The 26,142-nt window shown below is 35.1% G+C and overlaps 4 protein-coding genes across 6 annotated transcripts; 3 read left to right on the top strand and 1 right to left on the bottom strand.

Annotated features, from left to right (window-relative positions):
- Positions 3,254 to 9,443, top strand: LOC107618852 (protein TonB). 3 transcript variants are annotated; one of them, XM_016321025.2, is made up of 2 exons: positions 3,254 to 3,619; positions 4,575 to 5,077. In XM_016321025.2, the coding sequence occupies exons 1-2, from the start codon at positions 3,386 to 3,388 to the stop codon at positions 4,761 to 4,763; spliced, it is 423 nt and encodes a 140-aa protein (XP_016176511.1). In that variant the 5' UTR covers positions 3,254 to 3,385; the 3' UTR covers positions 4,764 to 5,077. The 3 variants fall into 3 exon arrangements, with proteins under 3 accessions (XP_016176511.1, XP_020966246.1, XP_016176510.1); XM_021110587.1 differs by having other exon boundaries at positions 3,275 to 3,707; positions 4,575 to 4,706; XM_016321024.2 differs by lacking the exon at positions 4,575 to 5,077 and adding an exon at positions 9,092 to 9,443 and having other exon boundaries at positions 3,279 to 3,619.
- Positions 15,457 to 18,784, bottom strand: LOC107619320 (putative disease resistance protein RGA1). The gene has a single exon (XM_016321575.2). It carries the CDS (start codon positions 18,600 to 18,602, stop codon positions 15,546 to 15,548), a length of 3,057 nt encoding a protein of 1,018 aa, XP_016177061.1. The 5' UTR covers positions 18,603 to 18,784; the 3' UTR covers positions 15,457 to 15,545.
- On the top strand, positions 20,020 to 21,552 carry LOC107614857. Its single transcript, XM_016316984.1, has 3 exons — positions 20,020 to 20,767; positions 20,844 to 21,105; positions 21,489 to 21,552. Exons 1-3 carry the CDS (start codon positions 20,020 to 20,022, stop codon positions 21,550 to 21,552), a joined length of 1,074 nt encoding a protein of 357 aa, XP_016172470.1.
- LOC107614858 (2-hydroxyacyl-CoA lyase-like) lies at positions 25,139 to 25,882 on the top strand. Its single transcript, XM_021110696.1, has 2 exons — positions 25,139 to 25,327; positions 25,682 to 25,882. Exons 1-2 carry the CDS (start codon positions 25,139 to 25,141, stop codon positions 25,880 to 25,882), a joined length of 390 nt encoding a protein of 129 aa, XP_020966355.1.

Raw genomic sequence — 26,142 nt, 5'->3', positions numbered from 1 at the left:
AAATTTCAAATTTCTAGACAACTTATGAGCTGGTGAGAGTTCCTGGGCCCTGAGTTGCCCAAGTTGTTTGCAGAAATTTGTTATCATTTTGTGTCATGGAAAAAGCATTTTGCACACTAGCTTTGGATATTCACTTTGCATTTTTCTTTTTTTTTTTCTTCTAATTTTTTGTTGAAAGCTTAAACTCAACAAGTTTGAAAAACAAATTAAGAATTAAAAATCTTGTTTGATATCAAATATGATCAAATTAAAATGTTCATATAGCAATGTTCTTTGTGTTGGGGTTGAAATTACACTTTGTTGTACATGTTAGTGCTACATATTGATCATCATCATCAATATTTTTTAATTATATATATATATATATGTTATGAACAAGTTTGATTATTTTATAATGATAAATTTGATTATATGTTATGACAACTTTGATATTTAGGTAGTTAATTATTTTATTAGAAATATATAAATAACATGCATGAATATATACAAATATATCACTTTTAGAGATAATATTTGATTCTGTTTTGTGGTTCTTATTTAATTATTTGCTAACATTTGGCCTCAAAATATATATTCTATCTAACTATTTTGTTTTAATTGTGAGTAGTGTGTTTGAACTATAATACATGGTTTCAATTGATACTTTCACATAAAAATGAGAATAATTGTTTTTTATCATCAAATCCTTAATGCTTTAATTATTTAGATTAATCTTATCTCCAAATGATATTATAAACAAAAGTTAATACACTAGGCTGACATTATTGAATTCACTTTGAAAAGAGAAGAATGCAACTAAAAGTTGATAAGAGATGTAGAAAATTGGATGGAAAAGTGATAAGCACAAAGACTGTATGTTATAGGAAACAACATTTCAAAACCTTAAACAACTAAAAAATTGGTGTGGTTAAAATCANTTATTCAATCAATATAATGTGTGGGGTCCATTATGTCATATTATTAGAATGGGAAAAATAAGAGTATCTTTTGGAAAGTGAAATCCACTTGGATTTATTTGATATGCCTATCTGGTTTTGTTATGCTATTTACTTATCTACTCACATCTCAATATCTCATATAAGTCCTCGTTCATTCTTTTTCTCATGAATCTCATCAAACCCTCCTTTTGCTTTTTTCTTTTTGTTTTTGTTTTTAAAAACATTATTATTATTATTAAATAAGGAAAAAATGTAACAAAAAAAATTTAAAAATTTATATTTTAGATAGATTAATTTCTAAAAAAAATATCAATAAAGTCCTCTAAAAAAATAAACGTGAATAAGTTAGTTTAAATTAAAATTTTTTGTCTTAATTATAGGGACTAATTTAAAATAATGTGTCTACATCTGTTATTTTGAAAGACTTTATTAATATTTTTTTCAAACAACTAATATATCTGATGTGTAAATTTTTAGAAATTGACTTCGTGCCTGTTTGGGCACCATTATTTTGATAAAAAAAAGATCTTTTTTCAATGAAAAAAGATCTTTTTTTATTTTTTGGTGTGTTTGACAAATTTCGAGTAGTAAAAATAAAAGCACTAGAAAAATCAGAAAAATATCTTTTTTTTGAAAGATCTTTTTTCCTTAAAAAAAAAGATGTTTTTCAGGTAATAAATAAACAAAAAGTACTTTTATATTGTTATATCCAAACATAATTGATAGATAAAAAGATGTTTTTGCATGAGATATCCAAACATAAAATTACTTTTACTTTTCCATAAGATATTTTAAAAAAAGATAACTCGACAAAAGATCTTTTCTTAAACAAGTCCTCCAAGAAAAGAATTGAAAATTAAACGCAAGGTAATTTACTGGGCCGCTTTGGGCCCAAAACGTGTTTTGGACACTGAAAATGGGCAATACCAAAAATTAAAGAAAAAAGGCATATGAATATGGTATGATAACTCAAAATTGGTCAAACAATTTAGGTTGACCCGGAAAAGGAACTAAAAAGAAAATATGATAAACAAAACTGTAATTACGTGTATGTATAGAATTGTTTTTCTTTTATTCGTTTTTTTAATTAGTGAAGTAAAAGTGCAATTATGGATTGTACAAAAATACTATGAGAGGAGCATGGAGTATATAGAATTATTTATACAATTATTAACATTAATGTCGTAAGCAAAATATATAGTATGAAAAATATGAATCCATATCGTAAGAAAAATATAGCTATATATGAAACACTTGTATCTGTCAAAACAACTCAACTGAAAATAAGGGTCTCCCTATTTAATTATATTTAAATTAAAAAAAGCGTGTTGCATAAGATATTTGGATTATTTAATAAATTGATGATTTAAAAGTTATGAAGCACGGACACTTAGTTGAGTTGTTGTATTCACATGTCGAACACATTTCGGATACGATATTTATCGATATTCATTCGACAAGTGTGTCCTAATAAAAAGTAAAAAATTCTTTTTCGAACAGTTTGAACATACTTAAATACTATCACGTGTCAGTGTGTCCAGTCTTATTCTTAAAATATATTTTTAAAATAAATTTAGATATAGTATATATTATTATTTATTAAAACAAAAAATATTTTAAATACTTGATATAATTAAAATAAGACATTAAAAATAATAAAAAAATTTAATTTAAATTTTAATATTAATAAAATATCAAAATATCACTACGATTTATCTAAAAAATATACTTTATATTTTATATATATGCGTATTTCTGTATCTTATAAGATTTTAAAATTCAAGTATCGATATATCTCATATCGTGTTGTGTTCTATATCCGTATCAGTATCCGTGCATCATGACTTAAAGAGGATAGGAAATTGAATAGAAGTCAAATGAAAAGATCATGGAAAAGGCTGATTTTGAAATTATGCATAATGAAAATCATGGAATTTTGTGTCTAGGGGAGTTTTGCATAGAGAAAAATAAAGATAATGCATTCATGTGGAGATTAATGTTTTTGCCATTTTGCAGTGCTAAAATTGGTCGGCATTCAGGGTCATGAATATTGAATTGATTTTCAGGATTATGTGTCTTTTATCAAATACTTTTATTTTCTTCAATTTTTCTTTAGATATACATGAGCCTTTAATCAAAATATGATATTTATGACTTTCTAACCATTAAAATAATATAACAAATAAGCCTTTCTCAATAAAAGAATCTATATATATTTAATTTTAAAAATTACACTAAATATTAATATTATTATTTTTCATAAATAAAAAATTCAAAAATATTACTTTTAAAACGTCCTAAACTGGCCTAAAAAATAGACCGACCAAGGAAGGGTGTAAATATTAAATAAGAACCAATGAAGAAGAAATAGCAAAGGAAGGGGAAGGATTAGGTGTTTCGCAGCCGCAAACACACATTCACGCCTCACCAACCACACACACCCACCAATGCCCATGGCGCTGTTTACAACCACCACCACCACCGCCTTACTCCTTCCACCTCCTTCTTCTTCCTCTTCCGTCAACAAGTCTTCATCTTTCCACAACTTTCGAGTACCCTTTACTGTCCATTGCTGCTCTCTCTCTCCAATTCCACTTTCCCATCGCTTCCACTCCCTCCGTGTTCGTATGGCCCCCGAAGAGGAGAAGATGACTCGCCGTTCCCCTCTCGATTTCCCTATTGTATGTTCCTTCATTTCTCTCTCTCTTTCTTGTTTGAATTCTTGTGCTGGTGTTGAAGCATGTTTCGTGCTGCAAGAGGTTCTTGAAGGTTGTTACTTTTACCTTGCGTGTGTTTTGGCTTAGAATTAGGGCACAATTGGTGTTTGAAATTTAGGGGAACTGGTTCTTACGCTTAATACTTGAAATTGTTGAAATTCGTTTGGTTAATAGGGAAAATTAGGATTTTAATTAATTAGTGTCTCTAGCTTCTAGCTGAATTGGCACTTGGCTGTCTATGATTGATGACATCATCCTAAAATTGCATTCAGATGATTTAAACTGTCTAATTGAACAAAGATAGGGTTAACTCTTGGATAAATTGATCTTATATTGTTTGTTTGGAGATATGTGCTGGGGTGTGGTTGAATTATGGATGCTTTGGTTGTGCCACTATTTTCTTGTGCATAATTTTAGCAAGTAATGGATCCTATCTCATGGAAACCACAACTTACCCTTTCTTCCATAGATGATTTGTTGTTGTCTAGTTGTGCAGTAAATGAAGGGGGACAAAAACAGTTATGAGTTATCTATCTAGATTACTTCTTATGAAACTAGAGGGGTTTGTGAGATTGATTTTGGGGAGTAAGGGAGGGAAGAGGAAAGGCTAGTATATATATTCATTATGCTTACTAAAATATTCAAAAAATGGACATTTTTTACATAGTGGTTAATGGAGCTTGAAATTGTTGAATACATCACAAGCTCTCAATTTCTTTTTTCCCTCCTCCACTTCTCCTTCCTTTACCGCGTAATGCTTTCACTCACATTTCGTTACATTTCTCTACACGCTTAATTTATTGGGGTCGTCTATTAGTATTGTTCAGATATCGGTTTGTGGTGAACCTTACTCTGTTCTCAATTGGTGGCCATTCGAGAAATACACTAATTGAATATTGAATGCATATCATATTTATAGGAATGGGAAAGGCCGAAGCCAGGACGAAGACCGGATATATTCCCTCAATTTAGTCCAATGAAGACACCATTGCCACCTCCATTGCCTGCAGATCCACCCGAAGAGGACGAGGAAGAGGAGGAAGAAAAGAAAGAGGAACCAGAGGAAGATCCTGATAAGGAGGAGACAGATGAGCCAAAACAGCAATAATGGAGCGAGAAGATCGAGTTGTTTTGATATCTCAATGCCAACTTGCTGCTTGCTACACTTAGCATAGATAGATGATGGTTATTTCATTGTATCAGGGATGTGAGAGCTTTTCTTCAAGTTTTGCTAGCTGCCAATTCTGTTTTATACCCTGATATTAGTTGTAGTTTATGCAAGTGCTTGTTCTCACATCATATTCTCTCCACATACAACAATTTTGTCTGCCTACTATAAAGTAATATTACATATGGATGGGGTAGGGTAATGATTTTTGTTTCAACTTGATTGCATTATATAATATTCTTTCATTTTGAAAATGGATAGTTCTTGATTTCAAGTATGAGTTGCAGCTTTGATGCTGATTGGATAGTTAGGCTAGCGTTATAACCCCTAAGCTTTCCTCTTTTTTTATATTTTGGATGATGGGTTCAGAAATCAGAATCCTAACAGGGTGTTTAGAAAAGTTAACTGGAGATAGATATGTAGTCGGTTCTGTTATTATTTGAATTTTGATGTTTGGAGTCAACGAGTTAACACTAAACACACAAATAGTATACAAGCTTGATGAATTAGCAAACATGTTTTCCCATTACAATCATAAGTAATCAAATAATGCATTCCAAAACACAAATAATAAAAACCAATGCGAAGTACACACCTTTTTTGGGTCCAAGAAATTCTGATTCAAACTATGATCCCTAGATCACACTCACACACACAGACTTATTATGGAAATATGATAACTATTTTTTAGGAGGATGTATGGTATACCATGTTTGAAGAGCAGCAAGAATTAATGCAGCAAGTGCACCCAAGAAGGCAAGCAAAGACCAGGGAGAACTGAAATAAGTACTCCGTGTTTCAGCCAGAAAAGTTCTCCATCCACTCGAGTAATGTTCTTCAATTTGATGCCTGACTCTCCACTAAACCAACTAAACCATCTCGAGGTAAAAGTGATGTTATGCCACTTCCATGGATCACTCTTGTTTGCCTTTACCCGAATCCCTGATTTTTTGAGATCACGTATGTTCTTGTAAGTTTGCCAAAATAGGGAGGAATGAGGAGGAGGAGGAGGAGGAGGCGCCAGTTCTTGGTCGCTTTGAAGCAAATTTTGGATAACACCAGCTGATCTAAGCTCCTTGACATCCTCAGCATCATCTACCAAGGAATCCAAGAAAGAAAAGAAACAACAACATTCAAAGCTGTTGCGAAAGTCTGGACACATCTCGTACGCAATCAAGTTTCGAAAAAAGTAAGGCGTGACATCGTTTATAAATACATGTGTGGTTTAATTTATTTTCAATGTATATTTGTATTTCAACATGTATTTTATACTGTGACTTTAGTGACTGATTTTGGTATACATGTAGCATTACTCAACAGAAATAACCTATGATGCACGAACACTGACACGACACGGGACATGACACGACACGGGACATGCGGACACACGAATTTTAAAATCTTATAAGACACGGGGACACGACATATATATAGAATATAAAGTATTTTTTAGATAAATTACAATGAATTTTTGATATTTTATTGCTGTTAAAATATAAAATAATTTTTTGACTATTTTTAATGTCTTTTTTTAACTATATAAAAGTATTTAAAATATTTTTTGTTTTAATAAATAATAATATATATTATTTCTAAACTCATTTCAACAATATATGTTAAGAATAAGACTGGACATGCGGACACGTGATGAAATTTTTTTTTATTTTTTATTAAGATACGGTTGGAAAAGCCAAACACGCGTGTCGAACGAGTGTGGATGAGTGTCATGTCCAAAATGTGTCTGACACGTCCACATGGCAACTCAATCAGGTATCCGTGCTTCATAAAAAATAACAGTATTCTAGTGACTTTACTCGTTCATTTTAATTATAAAAAATATTTCATAGTTTATTAAAGGCTGAATTTTGATGTTCGAAACGTACTTTATTACCAAACCTTTATGTCTAATGTCATCTTCTATATTTTGTTAGTATATTATGTGAAATCATGTTACACATACATAAAAAATAAGATATATATAATAACTAATTTAATAACTGATTTTTTATATACACGCATAATATTTAATCCCGCGATCACTTTCTATTTCTAAATTTTATGTTCCATATAAAGTATATTTTAAATAAACCTAATATCATCATCTTATGCATCTTTGGTTCAATATTTTTTTTAATTTCTTACTTGAACCGTTTTTAAAGAATTAAGCACATATTTTAAAATATATTCATAATGACAATATCAAAATTATAAGATAGTAAAAAAGGAATTATAAAAAATTTAATAAAACTATAAGAATCAACCAAATAATTAAACCATAATTTGACGAAAAGAAAGCAATGAATGCAAAATAATGGTTTCTGAGTTAAATAATTAATAAAAAAAAAATGAAAAAGGTTTATAGGAAGATAGAAGAATAGGGTCATAACTTGCCTTGTAAGAGGAGAGAGAAGAGGGAGATCAGGTACTCTGTTTGGAGTTTGGACACATATATCATATTAATTAGTAATTGGAGAAGAAGCATGCATCTATGTATGTATGTGTCTTCAAATTAAACAGAAGAACCTACACAATCATTTATGTACTTCGATTTAGGCTGCTTGATTACCTTTATTTTATTCTATATACTGAAATCCTTTACCCTTCTAAGCAAGCAAGGAACGTCGTACCATGCTTATAATTAGGGAAAAACTTTACACTAATTTGATTTAAAACTATAAGTTCAAAAAAGTTTATTAAATGTTTAAATATACTACAATTATTGAATAGACATATAATTGGAAAAAATTATTAAAATTAATATCAATAAACTTATAATAAAACAACTTATAATGTTGTCTGTAAACTGTAATTGAATAAAGGGAGTACTTGTAAATGTTCATATAAATCACAATAATTTATTGCAATCTGATAGTTACGTTATTTATAATCAGTCATTTTGTTAATTAACACGCTAAATACGTAGTTTGAATCGATGATTACACTTACTATAAGAGTTTTTTTTTAATCAAAACATCCTTGTTTATTTAGTTATAGTACTATATATTAATTTGTTGTTTCTTAATACATCTTTTATTAGAGGCAGTTTTGTTTGAAATTATTTCGGATTATTTTAGCCACAATTCTCTTGATACCTTTTTTTTCTTCTTTAATTAACACATATTTATAAGTTAGGTTCCGCTACGTTACCAACAGCGTTTCTGCCAACATCTGCCAACTCTTATGTATAACTATATTTATTGGATGTGTCTTCGTGGATGTGTCTAATAAAAATGTATTTTTCATGGCTGTGTTTAATAGAAGTGTCTTTATAGATATATTTTCTGGATGTGTCTCTTTATATATGTGTTTAAAATATAATAATTAATTATTATTAGCAATAAGTTGGCAGATAATATGTTGGTACCCTATACTTTTCCTTATAAGTTATAACTCAACTGAGATATCACTAATTAAAGTAAACGAGTCTCTGTCCAACTAATTAAAAATTGAAAATAATGGACTAAAAAAGCTGGATTATTGTAGAAAAGTTTCGCTCAAATTAAGAATCACATCCTTGAGAAGTTCCATAAAATAATAAGCACGCATCTTTTTCTTATATCCTTCACTCCATCAACACAACAAATATACGCAGTTACATTACTCTTTTTTTTTTTTTCTCTTTTTTCTTTTTTAAACTAAAAGTATTTGGAGGCAATCAAGTATTAGAGATTCTATTAGAAATAAGACTCACCCTACAATATTGATTACTTTATAGTCAAAACTTGAACCGAGACCACAGATTAAAAAAGAGATATTATCTTTCACTATGATCAAATCATGCGTTAGGTTCAAAAATCAAAATTATATTACTTGATGAACTCCTCCACTAAAAGATCAACAAACTAAACTTAGGTGGTGCATTGAAACTTCTTAGAAAGTTCCTTTAATTAATTGTATTGTCTATTGTGAAACTAAGAGCGATGAAATTTAATCCAATAAACATACACTAATATTTGAGAGATAACAAAAAATAGTCTAAATAATTTAAAATTGTTGTCTTATTTTTAATAATTAATTATCATTAAAAAAAGAAAAGAAAAGGGGGGGGTTAAAACATATGGAATTATACTTACTAAAATATTGAAAAAATTGACATTTTTTACATAGTGGTTAATGCTTTCCCTCACATTTCTCTACACACACAATTTATTGGCGTTGTCTATTAGTATCGTTCAGATATGGGTTTGTGGTGAACCTTACTCTGTTCTCAATTGGTGGCCATTCGAGAAATACACTAATTGAATATTGAATGCATATCATATTTATAGGAATGGGAAAGGCCTAAGCCAGGACGAAGACCGGATATATTCCCTCAATTTAGTCCGATGAAGACACCATTGCCACCTCCATTGCCTGCGGATCCACCCGAAGAGGACGAGGAAGAGGAGGAAGAAAAGAAAGAGGAACCAGAGGAAGATCCTGATAAGGAGGAGACAGATGAGCCAAAACAGCAATAATGGAGCGAGAAGATCGAATTGTTTTGATATCTCAATGCCAACTTGCTGCTTTTGCTACACTTAGCATAGATAGATGATGGTTATTTCATTGTATCAGGGATGTGAGAGCTTTTCTTCAAGTTTTGCTAGCTGCCAATTCTGTTTTATACCCTGATATTAGTTGTAGCTTATGCAAGTGCTTGTTCTCACATCATATTCTCTCCACATACAACAATTTTATCTGCCTGCTATAAAGTAATTACATATGGATGCGGTAGGGTAATGATTTTTGTTTCAACTTGATTGCATTTGTTACCTAGATTATTTCTTTATCAATAATAGGTTTACCATTGTAATTATTTTTTAGTGAAAGTACATAAAAAATACATAGTATATAAGGTGTAATAACTCAACAAATATTTTCTAAGGGGATTTTTCATTCTCTCCAACAATGAGAAGAACTTATTTCTCTTCCTCTCTTAATCCCTTTTGGTTCATCAAACCATCAACATCACAGCTTGAACAGCTTAGAGCATGAGATTTTTTTCATGGTGCGGTGAACGTGGAGAGCAACCAAGCTGTGAATCAAATTATTAAAAAAAAAAAAAGTTGTGAATTGAGATCAATCTAATTTTGCCATTTTCGTTCTATCCCTAATTTTTCTTTCGACATTTTCTTTCTCTCATTCTTACCTCTTCCTTCAAACTCATCCAATAGAGTTTGATGAGAGGCTATTTCGTAAGATTCTTTCTTGGTGAACATATTCCGATCAACGAGTTGGAAGGAAGAAGATCTGAATTCTTATTACTCTGTGATTCATTGATTTCTCAAAATGGCAAACATGGCAAACAGATCCTCCCATTGCAGAGGTCGTGGAGCTACATCAAGTAAGGCCATACAGAAGATGTATGCTATAAGAAGCATGTGTACTCCTCTCATTTCTATCAATGGCAGCAACATAACACTACCATTAATCACGTGATCACTGAGGGGCATGATGACAAACAATTCCAGCTCAATTGTCTCCAAGAGAACACTGGAATATCAAGATCTGGATTCACTCCAAAGCAAAGATTTGCCTTGTTAGAGTTGATCAAAGACAAAAGTGTGCAGCAACAACCTCATAATGCAAATCAAATTTTGACTAATTCCATTCAAACTTCCACTCCAGGTAAAACCATTGCATTACATTTTAATGCGAGAATTATGAGCATTATCACTCCAAAATCTGCACTATGGGTCATTGATTCCGGTGCAACAGATCATGTGACTTTTGACTTAAAAGATTTTGCAAGTTTTCAAAATATTGATCCAATCAATGTGATATTGCCAAATGGGACCAAAACTGTTAGCACCATCATTGGCACAATCACATTCTCTAAAAAATTTTTTCTCAAAAATGTTTTATACATTCCTTCTTTTGATTTTAAACTGATATCTGTATCAAAGTTAACCTCAAACTTACATTGTCAACTGTTAATCAATGATAAATGTTGTGAGATACAAGATAGATCCACATAAAAAATGATTGGCATTTCTGAGTGTATAGAAGGGTTACATACAATGAGTAGAGAACCAGAATTCTCTCACTTCGACTACTACTCATCCCACCACACCTTCACACAGTGAGCACAACAACATTTGGCATCTTAGATTAGGACACATACCCATGCATAAATTGATTTTTCTGAAGAAGTATTATCCTTTTATAGATTGTATTGCTTCAAAATTTCCTTGTGATTCATGTCATTTTGCAAAACAAAAGAAATTATCTTTTAATCTTAGTACAACTAAAATAAAAGATTGTTTTGACTTAGTTCATATGGATATCTGGGGTCCTATTTCTGTCCCTTCCAATGAAGGACATAGGTATTTTTTGACTGTGGTGGATGGCAAGAGCAAATTCACTTGGATTTTTTTTATGAAAACCAAATCTGAAACATCACAATTGGTTATTAATTTTGTGAATTTTGTCAGAGTACAATTTGAAAAACAAGTTAAGTGTATAAGGACTGACAATGGGGCAGAGTTCACTCTAAAATCCTTTTTTGCATCAACTGGAATTTTACACCAAACTTCTTGTGTAGAAACACCAGAGCAAAACGGGATTATAGAGAAAAAACACCAGCATATTTTAGGTGTTGTTAGAGCACTGCTATTTCAATCAGGAATTCCACATTGTTTTTGGCAATACGCAGTTGCTCACGCCATTTACCTAATTAATAGGCTGCCCAGCACTAACATGGATAATGCTAGTCCTTATAAGCTTTTATATGGTAACTTACCTGACCTTTCATATTTAAGAGTATTTGGTTCTCTTGCATATGCCTCCACATTAACAAATTCAAGAATAAAATTAGACCCAAGAGCTAGAAAAATAGTTTTTCTTGGTTTTAAATTAGGAACAAAGGGTTTTCGACTTATTGATTTAAAATCAACGAAAATTTTCATATCCAGAAATGTAATTTTTTATGAAACTCATTTTCCATTTTTACATTCCACTAGCACTGACATTTCTGTTGTACCTATTCGTACTCCACAATGCATTGATCTTTTTCAATATGATACACCATCCACACATCATTTGCAATCACCCACACATACCACACTCATAGATTCAAATGAACATTTCTCAAGTTCAATGCACTCACCAATTTCCTCACACACCATTGCACCCATTACCACACCACACACTAACAATGCACCTGCATCACAACACTCTGACATCACACATGACTGCATTACTAGAAAGTCTGAAAGAGTCAAGAAACCGCCTACTTATTTGAAGGACTATCATTGTATGACAACCCACACAACTCACTCTAGCAACGTTGCCAACTCTAACTCTTTATATCCTATCTCACAACACTTGTCATATGATAAACTAACCCCAAAATATAAGTCACTTTCTCTAGCCATCACCTCAAATCAAGAACCTAGCACTTATGAGGAAGCGGCTGCACATGAATGTTGGAGAAAGGCAATACAAGATGAATTGACAGCTCTAGATCAGAACAGAACTTGGTGTCTCACTGAACTCCCAAAAGACAAGAAGGCTGTGGGTTGCAAATGAGTTTTTCGGGTAAAATTCAATCCCGATGGCACCATAGAGAAGCACAAAGCGAGGCTAGTTGCAAAAGGATTCACTCAAGTGCAAGGAGTAGATTATGGTGATACTTTTAGTCCAGTTGTCAAAATGACTACCCTACGAGTAATGTTAGCATTAGCAGCGGCAAAGAAATGGCATTTGAAACAGCTGGACATCAACACTGCCTTCCTTCATGGAGATTTGGACAAGGAAGTTTATATGACGANTTTTTTTATGATCATTCACTCTTCATCAAGAAACAATCTGAAAGCTTTACTGCCATTCTAGTATATGTTGATGACTTGGTTTTAACCGGGAATGACATTGGTGAAATCAATTCCATCAAGCAAGATTTGGATGACAAATTCAAAATAAAGGATCTTGGTGATCTCAAATACTTCTTGGGAATGGAAGTAGCACGCTCTAACTCTGGAATTCACATTTATCAGCGGAAGTACACCATGGACCTTCTCAGAGATTTTGGTTATCTAGATTGCAAGCCTCTCTCTACTCCATTTGATTATAGTCAGAAACTCTCAAAGGAACCAGGTACCATTTTAACAGACAACACTATTTACAGACAGCTCATCGGCCGACTCCTTTACCTCACAAACACTAGACCCGATATCTCTTATGCTGTGGGACGTTTGAGCCAATTTTTGGATTGTGCAACCACTTTCACCTACAGGCTGCTTTCGTGTACTCCGATATTTAAAAGGCCGACCTGCAACTGGTCTCTTCTTCTCCTCTACTTCTAATCTGCATCTCACTGGATTTGCTGACGCTGACTGGCTACCTGTGTCGATACTCGTCGCTCCGTTTCCGGTTATTGCTTCATGCTTGGGAACTCACTCATTAGCTGGAAGAGTAAGAAGCAAACCACAGTTGCCAAGTCCTCTGCAGAAGCTGAATATAGGTCTCTTGCTGTTGCCACTTGTGAAGCTAGTTGGTTATCTTTCTTAATGGATTTCATTGGCTTGCCGCTTCAAAAATCTATCACTCTATTCTGTGACAACTAGTCAGCCATTCACATTGCCAATAATCCCATCTTTCATGAAAGGACTAAACACATTGAAGTGGACTGTCACATTGTTCGTGAAAAGCATTTGTCTGGTCTCATTCATCTTATGCCAGTTCGTTTCAAGGATCAACTTGCGGATTTTCTTACCAAAGATCTGTCACCGGGTCCTTTTCTTGCTAATGTTTCCAAGCTAGGATTGTTAGATTTACACCATTCTAGCTTGCGGGAGGGTGTTACCTAGATTATTTCTTTATCAATAATAGGTTTACCATTGTAATTATTTTTTAGTGAAAGTACATAAAAAGTACATAGTATATAAGGTGTAATAACTCAACAAATATTTTCTAAGGGGATTTTTCATTCTCTCCAACAATGAGAAGAACTTATTTCTTTCCCTCTTTTAATCCCTTCTGGTTCATCAAACCATCAACATCACAACTTGAACAGCTTAGGGCATGAGATTTTCTTCAGCATTATATAATATTCTTTCATTTTGAAAATGGATAGTTCTTGATTTCAAGTATGAGTTGCAGCTTTGATACTGATTGGATAGTTAGACTTGCCTTAGAAACCCCAAGCCTACCTCTGTTTTCTTATATTTTGGAGGATGAGTTCAGAAATCAGAATCTAACAGGGTGTTTGGAAAATTTAGCTGGAGATAGATGTGTGGTCTTCTGTTATTATTTGAATTTAGATGTTTGGAATGAATTGAGTTACCACTAAACACACAATAGTATACAAGCTTGATGAATTCGCAAACATGTTTTTCCCATTACAATCATAAGTAATCAAATAATGCATTACAAAACATACAAATCACAGAAAGCATTTTGCGCTACACACTTTTTTTTGGGTCTAAGAAATTTAGATGCAACCCGTGATCAGTGGGTCACACACGCATGGACCCGAATTATTTAAAGAGGAATGTTAGGGTCAGCAATTTTGGTATTTTGTAATTATCAATTGGCCATTAATAGTGTTTTTAACCATCAATTGGCCATCAATAGTGTTTTTAATGGTGTGAGATTACATCTAATAGTGAAAAATCACTCACTTTTGTTTTGATGGTTAAGTGCTGGCCAGAAAACATAAAAGTTGCTGCCCCCTAGACTTTTCCTTATTTAAATGTGATAACTATTTTTTTACGAGTGTATGGTATACCATGTTTGAAGAGCAGTGAGAATTAATCCTGCAAGTGCAGCCAGAAAGGCAAGTAGAGACCAGGGAGAACTGAAATACTTAGAGCCAGAGAAGTCCTCCATTTACCTGAGTAATGTTCTTCAATTTGACGCCTGACTTGGATATATTTCTTACTAATGGGAACAGCATCGCTCATGAATAGTTGATTGAACATTTTTGTGGGCAAGTCATGTCCAATATCATTAAGGAATTTCGCCAGTTCTTCATCGTTTTGAAGCAAATTTTGGATAACACCAGCTGATCTAAGCTCCTTCCATCCTCAGCATCATCTACCAAGGAATCCATGAAAGAAAAGAGACAACAACATTCGAAGCTGTTGCAAAAGTCTGGACACATCTCATAAGCAATCAAGTTTCGATGTAATAAAGCTTTAGCTTCAATGCTTCTGGACACTGATCGTCAATGTGTTCCGTCATCCTCAAACAGCATCCAAATCAGTTCTTCATCACTATACCCTTCAATTACATCCTCAGCAAACAGCTCCTTCAGTTCCCCGATATACTCTTGTACAACTCCATACAAATAATTCGCTGCCTTTTGCTTGTCACCATTATAAAGAGGAACCTGTTTACTGTACTCTTCAATGTAGAGGGATGTCCATTGAGATTTCAAGTGTTGACCTTGTTGCTTCAGATTTTCGTTGCCATGATGAATGGGACCAAATGATATCATTTTGGGTATGCAATACTTGTAGAAGTCGGGATTTTGACGCCAAAAAAGAGGAACTCTTTGTATTTTGGGAGTTGAAGAAATTTGATTATGATGTTCAAATGTTTGATTCAGTAGTTGGGCAAGCTTTGCTTCCCTTGCCACCTTTGCATCCTCTGCCATTGCAGATGATACAACAACACTTGAGGTTATTTATTTAATTTGAAAGAACACTACAAATGAAGATAAAATACAATACAAATTGAAAACCATGATTATGTAAATACACAACAAAAAGAAAAGAAAAGAATCAATAAGCAGTGTATAAACTAAAAACGATCAAACTTTACATGGGGAACATGTGCTATCTTGTGCCAATCCTCCCCTGTTCCTTTCTCACATCGCTTTTCCAACACTGGGCACTTAACAATAGTCAAAGATTGAAGTGAAGTTAAGTGCCGAACGCCATCAGGCAAGGATTCCAAACCCTCACAGTTATGAATTGACAAATGTCGAAGTGAAGATAAGCCTTCCCAGCCCTGTTCTGGTAAACACTCTAGCTTCCCACAGTTACTGATGCTTAGATGAGTCAAAGCAGTGAGTTTTGTGATGTCAGATGGCAGATCTTTCAATTCACTTAAATAATCTATCTCGAGAGTTGCAAGAGAGGTCATGTTTTTCATCATGCCTTCTGGGAAGCACGACACTTGGTCACTATGACGAAGATATAGTTCATTAAGACCGCTGAGATTAGAGATTGACTTCAGTTGCTCATTACTACAATGCCAAACAGTGAGGTGCTCAACACTTGGAAGGCACGGCAATTGCAGTTTAGGACATTTATAGATGTAGAGGATAGAAAGAGAGGGGAACATGTGTGTTGTTTCCCGTTTCAACAACAGCTCCATGTTTGGCAAGTAGGACACTTTCAATTCCTCCAAAGACGGGAATGCCTTTGCTTCAACACCATCATAACTTTCATCCTTGTCAATGTACTGCATATCATTCATGAAAGATACCACAAGCTTCTTCAGAAATGGAAGTTTTCCGACTGGAGGAAGATGCCTGCACTTTCCACAATCCACAAGTCGAAGAGAAACTAAATTGTGGGTAGCAGAATTGTTTTCCATCCAAGTTGGCCAATGTATTCCCTCATAGCCTTGTATTGTCAACAGCTTGAGTGTGAAGTGCGGTTGAAGCGCTTCAAGTACTTCTTCTGCTCCCACTACCGACTTGTTCTTACCAATATTGCTCCATGACAACATCAATTGTCGAAGGTCTTGTTTACCCTTCAAGTTGGCATTTTCAGCCTCGGATATACTCCCAACATTTCCTAGGCCTTCGATGCGTAGCTCTCCTCCCAGATTCAAAGTACGTAGCTCTGCCAAACTATGCCCTTTCTCTGGTTTCACAATGTATACAGTTAGTGTTCTCAGATGACATAATTTGTGAGCGTCAGGAAACATACGAGATAGCCAACGACATTCATGAATGACAAGATGTCGGAGATTTTGTATCCTTGTCAAGTGTTTGGGTAGTCGGCGAAGATTCTCCAAACTTTTTAGTTTCAAAATTTCCAATCTACGCAAATTGCAAATACTAGCAGGCAAGCTCTTTATATCCAAACGACGAAGTTCCAAATACCTCAAGCAAGTTAAACTCCCAAATGATGGTATCTTTCTATCATTTATGCACAAAACCCTAAGAGAATGATTTGTCGGAATCAACGTAGAACTGAAGGGAAATTCATGTGAATTCAGTTGATACAATGTCCGCAAGGATTCAGCTTTCTCAAAGGCTCTCTCCTTGAATTGTTTCTTATCAATGCGGTGAAAAAGAATATGATGGGAATTTCTTGAAGAATCATTAAGGTTTTGTTTCTCCAAGCATATACACTCTTGCTTTGAAATTGATTGAGCAAGATCATGGACTAAATCATGCATCTTGAAATAAATCTTGCCAGAAAAATCATCACTCTTAACATCTTGGAAGAATGACTTTTGGTATAATTCATTCCAAACCATGTTGCCAACCTCCTCTACCTCCAAGTTTGGCCGGGAAGAAATAAATCCATTAGCCATCCAAAGATATATCAATTCCTGCTTCATGATTTCTTTATCTTTGGGAAATATGGCACAGAAAGCAAAACACTGCTTTAGAGTTGGCGATAAACAAGAGTAGCTTAATCTCAAGACAGCCATAATATCATTCTCATCTGGTAAACTCCAAACCTCACTTTTCTGAACTTCAACCCATTCCTTTTCCGTGCTTCTGGATTGCATCACACCTCCTAATGCCAGTGCTGCAAGAGGTGATCCTCCACATTTCCTGACTATCTCCTTCCCTATTGCTACAAGCTCTGCACGCTCTTCTCTGTCAGCTCCAAATGCGCGCAGTTTAAACAACGACCAACAATCATCATCGGATAGACGGTCCAAATGATGAGCTTGGCATGTTCCCATAATTGTTGCAACATGCTTATCCCGAGTGGATACTAAAATGGAGGAGCCTTTAGATCCACAAGACAATACGGATCTTAACTTATCCCATTTGTCTTGGGTTAATCCCAATTCCATTTCTTGGCTTCTTTTCCAGACATCATCTAAAACCAGTAAATACTTTTTACTTTGTAGCAATTCTTTCACTTTTTTCTCCATTACATCTAAAGCCTTGAGCTCATACTTCTCATTTGTGATAGCTTCTACAATGGAACACAAAATACTCTCCATAGTGAAATTCTCAGAAACACACACCCAAATCTTCAAATAAAAATTGTTACCTACTTCTGGATCGTTGTAGACCAGCTGAACAAGTGTTGTTTTCCCAAGACCACCAAAGCCAACAATGGGATAGACGGAAATGAACTCAGAGCTTCGTAATGGGCTAAGAAGAAACTCCAAAACTTGCTTTTTATCTTCATCTCGTCCGTACACTTGAGGAAGGGTGATAGTTGAGCTAGTTTGGCGCCATCCAATTACTTCACTTGGGCTCTCCCTCACACCTTGTCTAAGATCAAAGTTGGTCCTAGCTTGAGCAATTCGATCCAACCTCCCTATTATCTCATTCAACTTCTGTCCAAGCTCACGACGATGCATCACGTTCTTTGGGTTCAAGGAAGATAAGCACCCAAGTTGAGAGGATTCAGTAGGCAACTGATCAAGGATATCATCCATCACGTACATGGCATCTTTGAGTTGCTGAAGCCACACTTTGAGAGGACGATTTGACCATTGTTTTTCCTCAGCATCATCAAGAACAACCTTGATCAGTTGTAAAGTGCGTGATAGCTCCTCAGCCTTTTCCTTAATTCCAAAGAAGGCTGCAAATTCAGTCTGGACAAAAGGGATCAAGTTATCCAGCACAATTCCAAGCAAGGCCTCCGCCATTTCAGAAATACAACAAATGAAGGGGGAAAAAGAAAGAAAGAAAGGAAGGAAGACAGAGATTGCTTCAAAATACAAAGTCGTTCCATGTAGTATTCCACCGGAAGTACTAGTTGATGATCATTACTAAATTGTTAATTCCAAGACTAAATCACTAAACAAACATTAATTTCAAGACTAGTTGATGATCATTACTCAATAACAATATATCAATTGAAAAATGAATCTCTCAATTTTTTTTTTCCTCTCAATTTTTTTTAGTCTTTTATTATTTAATATCTTTTTTCACATGTTTTTAGAGAATTTTATTTTTTATTAATATAACATTGGGCAAAAGAAAAGGAGAGCTAAACATATATAAATCGGTTACACACTAAAAGAAAGATAGATTCTGGTTAGCCTACCCGACTACACAAGATATTCTGCATGGACCTGCAATACTAAACAACACATCAACAACACACTTGGGTTATTAACCACCCAAATAACGACTTTTTTACCTAAATGCGCATTTAAAAAACATTAATTCCCAAAATGCGCATGGCTGAACATGTTTCTGAAAATGCGCATTGCCATCTCTTGGCCTGTGCCCGTGAAATGGATTTGAACTCCATTTCACTCAAGGTGCCCACGAAATGGGCATTCCATGTCAGGACAGCCTCCCACGAAATGGGTATCCTATTTCCATGGTGGTAGCAGCAAAATAGAAGGAAGAACTCTAGGCAGGCAGGCGCGAAATGGGTGTACGGCCGAGTTGAGACTCCATGTCTCTTGTACCAGACACGAATTGGAACAACGGCTAGGCTATAAAAACCCTTCTCCAGCAGAACTGAAGCCACATTTCTAATTCTCACTTCTTCTCCCGTTCCTACTTCTCCGAAAATTCCACTCTCATAGAAGCTGCTTTTACTAATTTTTGGGTGTCATAATGGCATCTGAACATATTTATGTGGTCATATATCCCAATGGTGAAATTTCGTATACAGCTGAAGGAGTGACCTTTATGTGCGACGACCCACTTTGGATAATGATTTCCCCACAATCGTGTCTGCAACAACTAAAAAATATGATTCTGATGAACACTGGGCTGATTGGAAAAAAGGATATCAGTTCGTTTACATATCAGAAAATGCATATTAAATCTGACCAGCACGTGTCGATGATGTTTTCATATCAATGTAGCATCGGAAGCATCTATTCGATGGAGCTCTGCGTGAAGCTCCAAGATGTGGGGGGCAGCTCATCTAGTTCGAATAACGTGGAGGAAATGTGAAATTCCGGTGCTGGTGAAGGCATTCCATTTTTGGAGATAGGTAGGGCTCGCAGTCCGTCCTTTAACGCCTTCGTGGCCCCCGCCCAGAATACAGAAATTCCTGACCGACGTCCCTTCCCCAATGTCCATGTCGCATATCCGGAAGGAATGGCCGACGGGTTGGCTGACTCCTCTGAGGAAGACGAGATTGAGAATGATAGTGGAGAGGAAGCAGAAGTTGTTCCGGAAACCCAACCGGTTCAGGGCGAAAGGGTCATCCCAACTGGTGTTGAACCGATAAATGTTGCAAGGGTTGGAGGTCATTCCAGCGGCACCCCCGACCATTACCTGCACCTCAGTCTTGGTCCAATGAACTCGACAAATGCAGAGGACATACCCAGTAACTATGGTTTGACCGGTAAAATGGAGCTAGAGGTTGGCTTGAAATTCCTGAGTGAGGATGCAGCAATGCTTGCTATTAAGAACTACAACATCCGTCGAAGAGCAGAATTCAAAGTAGTGGAGTCAGATCATACTAGGTATGTTTGTCGATGCAAACTTTTTGGTGACCAATGTTGCTGGATGGTGAGGGTTGCGAAGACGAGGGCGTCCAGATTTTGGGAAGTTCGAAAATACCAAGGGCCTCACAGTTGTTTGGCGTCCGCGACTTCGCAAGATCATGCTCAACTGGATTCAAATGTCATATGCCAGCACATATTCCCCATGGTTCAAGCAGACACAACCATTTGCATAAAGGTGTTGCAGGGATCCGTGGAGTCGGCATACGGATACAAGGTGTCTTACAAAAAGGTTTGGCTAGCAAAGCAAAAGGCAATAGCGAGAATCTATGGAGACTGGGATGATTCTTACAACCAGCTACAGAGATACTTCAACGCGTTGCGAACTTTTGTTCCAGGTAAGCCTTTCTATCGGAATGCATACTTGTTTTGTAATAGTTATCATGTTTTTACGAATTTGCGATTTCGTCATAGGTACAATTGTCGACCTACAAACCCGACCATACTATGTGGGCAACACGCTCGACCGCGAAAGTGTCATGTTTCATCAAGTATTCTGGTCATTCCCATCGTGTGTCGAGGCATTCAAGCACTGCAAGCCCCTAGTTTCGGTTGATGGAACACACTTGTATGGTAAGTATACGGGTACCTTGTTAATGGGAATAGCACAGGACGGAAACAACAACATTCTTCCCATAGCTTTCGCGCTAGTGCAACGGGAGAACACAGATGCGTGGTACTTCTTTCTGACCAACTTAAGGAGACATGTGGCTACTCAACCGGGGATTCTCCTAATCTTTGACAGTGTATGACAACCAAACATTCCCTCGACGTTATAATCAGTCGCTAAGCACATGCCTCTATACAACCAACAGAGCACGACACTGCCCCAACTATATGTACTAATGGCATCATAGTTTGCCAGGAGAGGAAGATAACGTACGTGAACCGTGTTGTTCGCTTTGTCGGGAAGTAAAACGCCACCCAATAAATACATAACGTAACAACGCGCATACCGTACGAGGGCCTCCTCGGGAGAGTCAAGAGGCATCTGTTGTAGTCTACTCCCGAGCTACTTCAGTTTTATGTTATACTTCGTGGTCCCAACATGTCCGTCAGGAACTTCTCCAAGGAGTTCCTCACACTATTGCCAAATATCCCTCTGGTGGAACTTACTCCATGACCTTAGTGTGCCGCTCACCGGCTCACTGTCTATTGGTAACCCCACCTGCATGGCAACATCCTCCAAAGTGATAGTACACTCACCCATGGGAGGTGGAATGTATGGGTCTCAAGACGCCATCTCTCCACAAGAGCACTAATCATTGGGTTGTCATACTCAAAACGCTTTATCAGAGACGCATAATAGAAGCCGGCTCTTCTTAGATACGGCTCAAGCATCTGCCTCCTAATCTCCATACTCGGATTTGCTTCATCTACGAAAAAAACATCGACCAGCGTGCCATGCGGAGTCAACACACGTGCCGGCTGAAATTGAAATAGATCAAAACACAATTATTTAGTTTACAACCATTTTTTTAATTATTAACAAAAATTTATTTTTTTTATTAATAAAAAACTCACCTTAACATGTAAATGAGCAGAAATGTAAAATTCATCCAACCTATTAAGATTTTCTTTCACATTAATTCCACTTCCACTCATTATTTTAATAATAAAAATTACTACTCCAGCACAAAAAATTCTTTTCACCCAACCAACAGATATAACTTTCTCATGCAACCCACTACTTCTCTTCTCTTTTTTACATTCGAATTGGTGCCTCCCCTCCCTTCACCTTCTTTTATATGCTTCACACTCACAAGACAACAATAAATGGCCTCCCAATCACCCAATGCATGCTCGTACGGGAACTGCAACACTGAGACTTGCTGCTTTGACTGCCCCCTCCATTTCGTGCCTGCCACACTTGAGAATGGCCATTTCGTGTGTGCCTCCCATGAAATGCCCAACTCGTGGATATCATATGTGAGTTGGGCCATTTCGTGTGTGCCATCAGTGAAATGGTGCATTTCGTGTGTGCCATGGGTGATATGGTGCATTTCGTGTGTGTCATGTGTGGGGTGCTCCATTTCGTACCTGAAACAAATGAAATGGTTTGTGTCAGTGGCCAGAACCTATTTCGTGGACACCCCACTTGATATGTATCCCATTCCCATTTCGTTGGTGATACTTGCGAGTTGGCAGTGTGCATTTTCAGAAAGATTTTCAGCCATGCGCATTTACGTAAAAAAGCCCCCAAATAACACTATGTTGTTATCACCAAAATGTTATTATTTGTTTGCTAAACTCAACAGTATCGTTAGAATCAATAATAAAAAATCATTTAATTTTTTTAATTAATAATAATATTTTTAAATTTAATATTTTTAGATTAATTTAATTTAATTCTATAATTTTATTAATTCATTTTAAACATTAAAATTCAATTCAATTTTAATTGGAATTTATTTTTTGATAGAATTTAATTCAATTCTATACCAATAAAAAATTTTAAACAAGCTATTTAGATATTATTTTTTTTTAATTTCTAATCAATATGATTTTCCGTTTATTACAATCAATCTCCGATTCTCTCATAGCTAATAATTAAACACTCTATTGTGATTTTTAGGAAGGAGGACTTGAGATTAAATTCTTGATTATTGATTTAGAATTTTGTGACAAATTTTATTAAATTTTAAAGATTATTAAATCCTGATTTAGAGTTACAACAAATCTTAAACTTTAAATATGTGAAATTTTTAAACCGGTATTTAGTTCTCATCAATGGTTCATACAGAAAAAGAAAAGAATGCAATTGGATATTCAATTATTAATTACAAGGATGGGTATAGTAAAATAAAAAGATCGGATCCATTAAATTTTTAAGGTTTAATTATTCTGTAGGTTCCTATAATTTCACCGAATTTTCAATTAGGTCTCTATATTTTTTTTCTTTTTAATTGAGTCCCTAGACGTTAATTTTTTTTTCAATTTAGTCCTTGCAATGACAAAATCGTTTGAGATAACAGAATATTCTGTTAAAAAATCGAATATTCTTATAATTGCGTTAAAAAAGCAAACTAAACTCACTTCCAATTTTTTAAAATTTCAAAACTACCCTAGCCAGCGCTTGTTCTCTAAAATCAGTGGCGTTTCTCCTCTGTTCGTTGGTGTCGTCTTCCTTGGCGGCGTGAGCATCCATCGTCATCCGTCGTCCTTGGTCTGTGCTATGTTGCACTGCTCTGCTGTTAGTGGCAACTCTATAACACGGACATCATTATCAAAGTCTTGATTACCTCCACAGCTTTGGAGGAAGCTCTTCAATTTCTCTTAAACTGAATTCATTGAATTGAAAAATTCAAGAAAGAAAGAAGAACGAAATTGAAAATGGGTAATTAGAAGCAGATTCTTAAAGATCCCCAATTCGCACCCTTTCTCACTTCACGTTCCAACATCGACCTCAAGTTGCAAAATTTTCCTAATTAGCCTTTTCAATTTTGCGTCTTATCTCAATTTAGGATTTTAAATTTCACCGCAATGTGCCTAATTTCCATTCATGTATTCCGTTTTTTGGATAAATGGTGAAATTGGAGTGTGAAAAAACTGAGTCAAGAGTTTAGAATTTTTAATTTTTGTTCTTTTGTGGTAATTCAGGATAAGTGGTGAAATTTAAGCGTTAGTATCCAAAGAAAAATCTAGGATTCCTAGAATAAGGCTACGACCCCTGTTGCTACCCCAGTTGCGGTTGGTAATGCCATTGTTATTTCTGAAAAAGATGCTACCCTTGTCATCACTATGATTCATCAACGTGATCTTTCTGTTGCTGTGAGTGATTCCTCTCAAAATGACGAAGATGCTAATAATCCTCTGCGATATGCAAATTGATGTCACTAATTTTATATGGATTATTGAAGTTAAATGATGTGGATTAAGATTGTAATTCTGGTTAAAACTGTTGTATGCCTCAACAAAATAAGAAAGGTATTTTGTTATTTTTGAATTGTTCTGAGACTTGGTTGCTTTTGTTTATCTTCTCCCCAAGTACAATGCAATGATTTTAGAAGTTTTAGAAGCGCTCTCATCTCTGAAAAATACTAAATCTGGCCTGAATGTCATTGTTAACTTCATTGAGGTCAGATTATGAACTTATAGCAAGTAAAGGTAGCAGTGAAGAAGATGATGCTTACTACTGTATTTCCAAGACGTTTCTGTGAATTTTTTTCATCAATTATAAACTTGAAGGACTATAAGACTTTTATTAAAAGTTTGTTATAAAACAGCATAACATATCATGTGGCATAGTGTTAATCCAGGAATTTGTAGAGAAAATTTTGGACTGTTTGTGTCTTGTCTTTTGTTGATACTTGAAAAAATATGTATTGTTTGTTCTAACCTGAATATAGAAAAAATTCATACCTTCAATATATTTACTTTTGAATTTTTGTCAGTCAAATTGATTCTCTTGTTTAAAGAACTATATAGAAATAAGTTTTTTTAAATAATTTTAGTTATTTTTTTAAAAATCCCATTTGAGTTTAGTTGGTAATGCAAAAACAGTTGTGGAGACTCTGAATAAGGAGATTAAGGATGATCCATTTTGTTTGGCTAGGAACCACCTTGGGTGGAAGCTATATGAAAGAAGTCTAAGGATAATGCGTCGAAGATGAAGTCTTAGATTGCTAAGGATGTTCTGCCATTCAATTTCTTGACGCCAATGAGGATCATAAGAATGTAATTCTTGGAGTTGGAAGCCGGCTCCGATAATGGTGTCTGAGGGTTCAAACACCATGGATGTAGGTAGGGATGTGTTGGCTCAGACAAAGCCCAAGACTAGGTTGGATGCAGGGACTTGGGGGACCATAGGGGTTGCCTCAGTTATTGCATTGCGGATGCAGTGGCTTGTCGCCATTGACTTGTTGCTGCAGTTGAAGGGGATTTTGGATTCGGATTTAGTGCCATTGAAGTTAAAATAGATACTACTGAATCCATGCTTATGTTTATCTATTTAATTGCCCTTCCATTGTGTTACGTGGATTGATGCCCTTATTTTTAGTTATATTTTTATCATCATATAATGGAATGGTTCTTATTTTAATCTATATATGAAATTTTTATTGCCATTGTTTTGAACTAGGATCTTCCATGAACTCTTTTATGTTTTTCTGTTTATAGCTATGTGACAGAGAGGATTACATAAGCTGGTGTAATTACTATAAGCCAATATGTTTGTAATGGTTTAATCCAGGAATGTGGAGTGAAAATTCTGAATTTTTGCCTTATATGTCTTATCTTTTTTTTCAATCCAGACATTAGTTCAGTACCGGTTACCTATGGTAGTGATTGTTTTCAACAATGGAGGTGTATATGGTGGTGACCGGAGAATCCCCAAAGAGATAAATGGACCTCATAAAGATGATCCTGCTCCGACTTCCTTTGTTTCGAAAACAGGCTACCATACTTTGATTGAAGTTTTTGGTGGAAAAAGACTATCTTATTGGCACACTTGATGAACTCAAGTCTGCTCTTTATTGTTGATCCCTATGCTGGTTGTGGGAGACTGCAACACATAAACTGATTTTTAGATTATCTGTATTACACTGAAATTACGTTTTCTATGGTTTTCGTTTTTGGATTTCAAAATTTCAATAACACAAATTATATAGCCTTATGATTTTTTATGGTGTACCATGATATGATAAAGACACAAACTATATTCCATGAATCCAAACAAATACAAAATGTTACATGATCATAATAAATACTTGAA

This window comes from Arachis ipaensis, chromosome B09, assembly GCF_000816755.2.
Source record: "Arachis ipaensis cultivar K30076 chromosome B09, Araip1.1, whole genome shotgun sequence".
NCBI classification, from domain to species: Eukaryota; Viridiplantae; Streptophyta; class Magnoliopsida; order Fabales; family Fabaceae; genus Arachis; species Arachis ipaensis.
The sequence above is the reverse complement of the archived record's forward strand: the minus strand, read 5'-3'. Positions and strand labels throughout refer to the sequence as shown.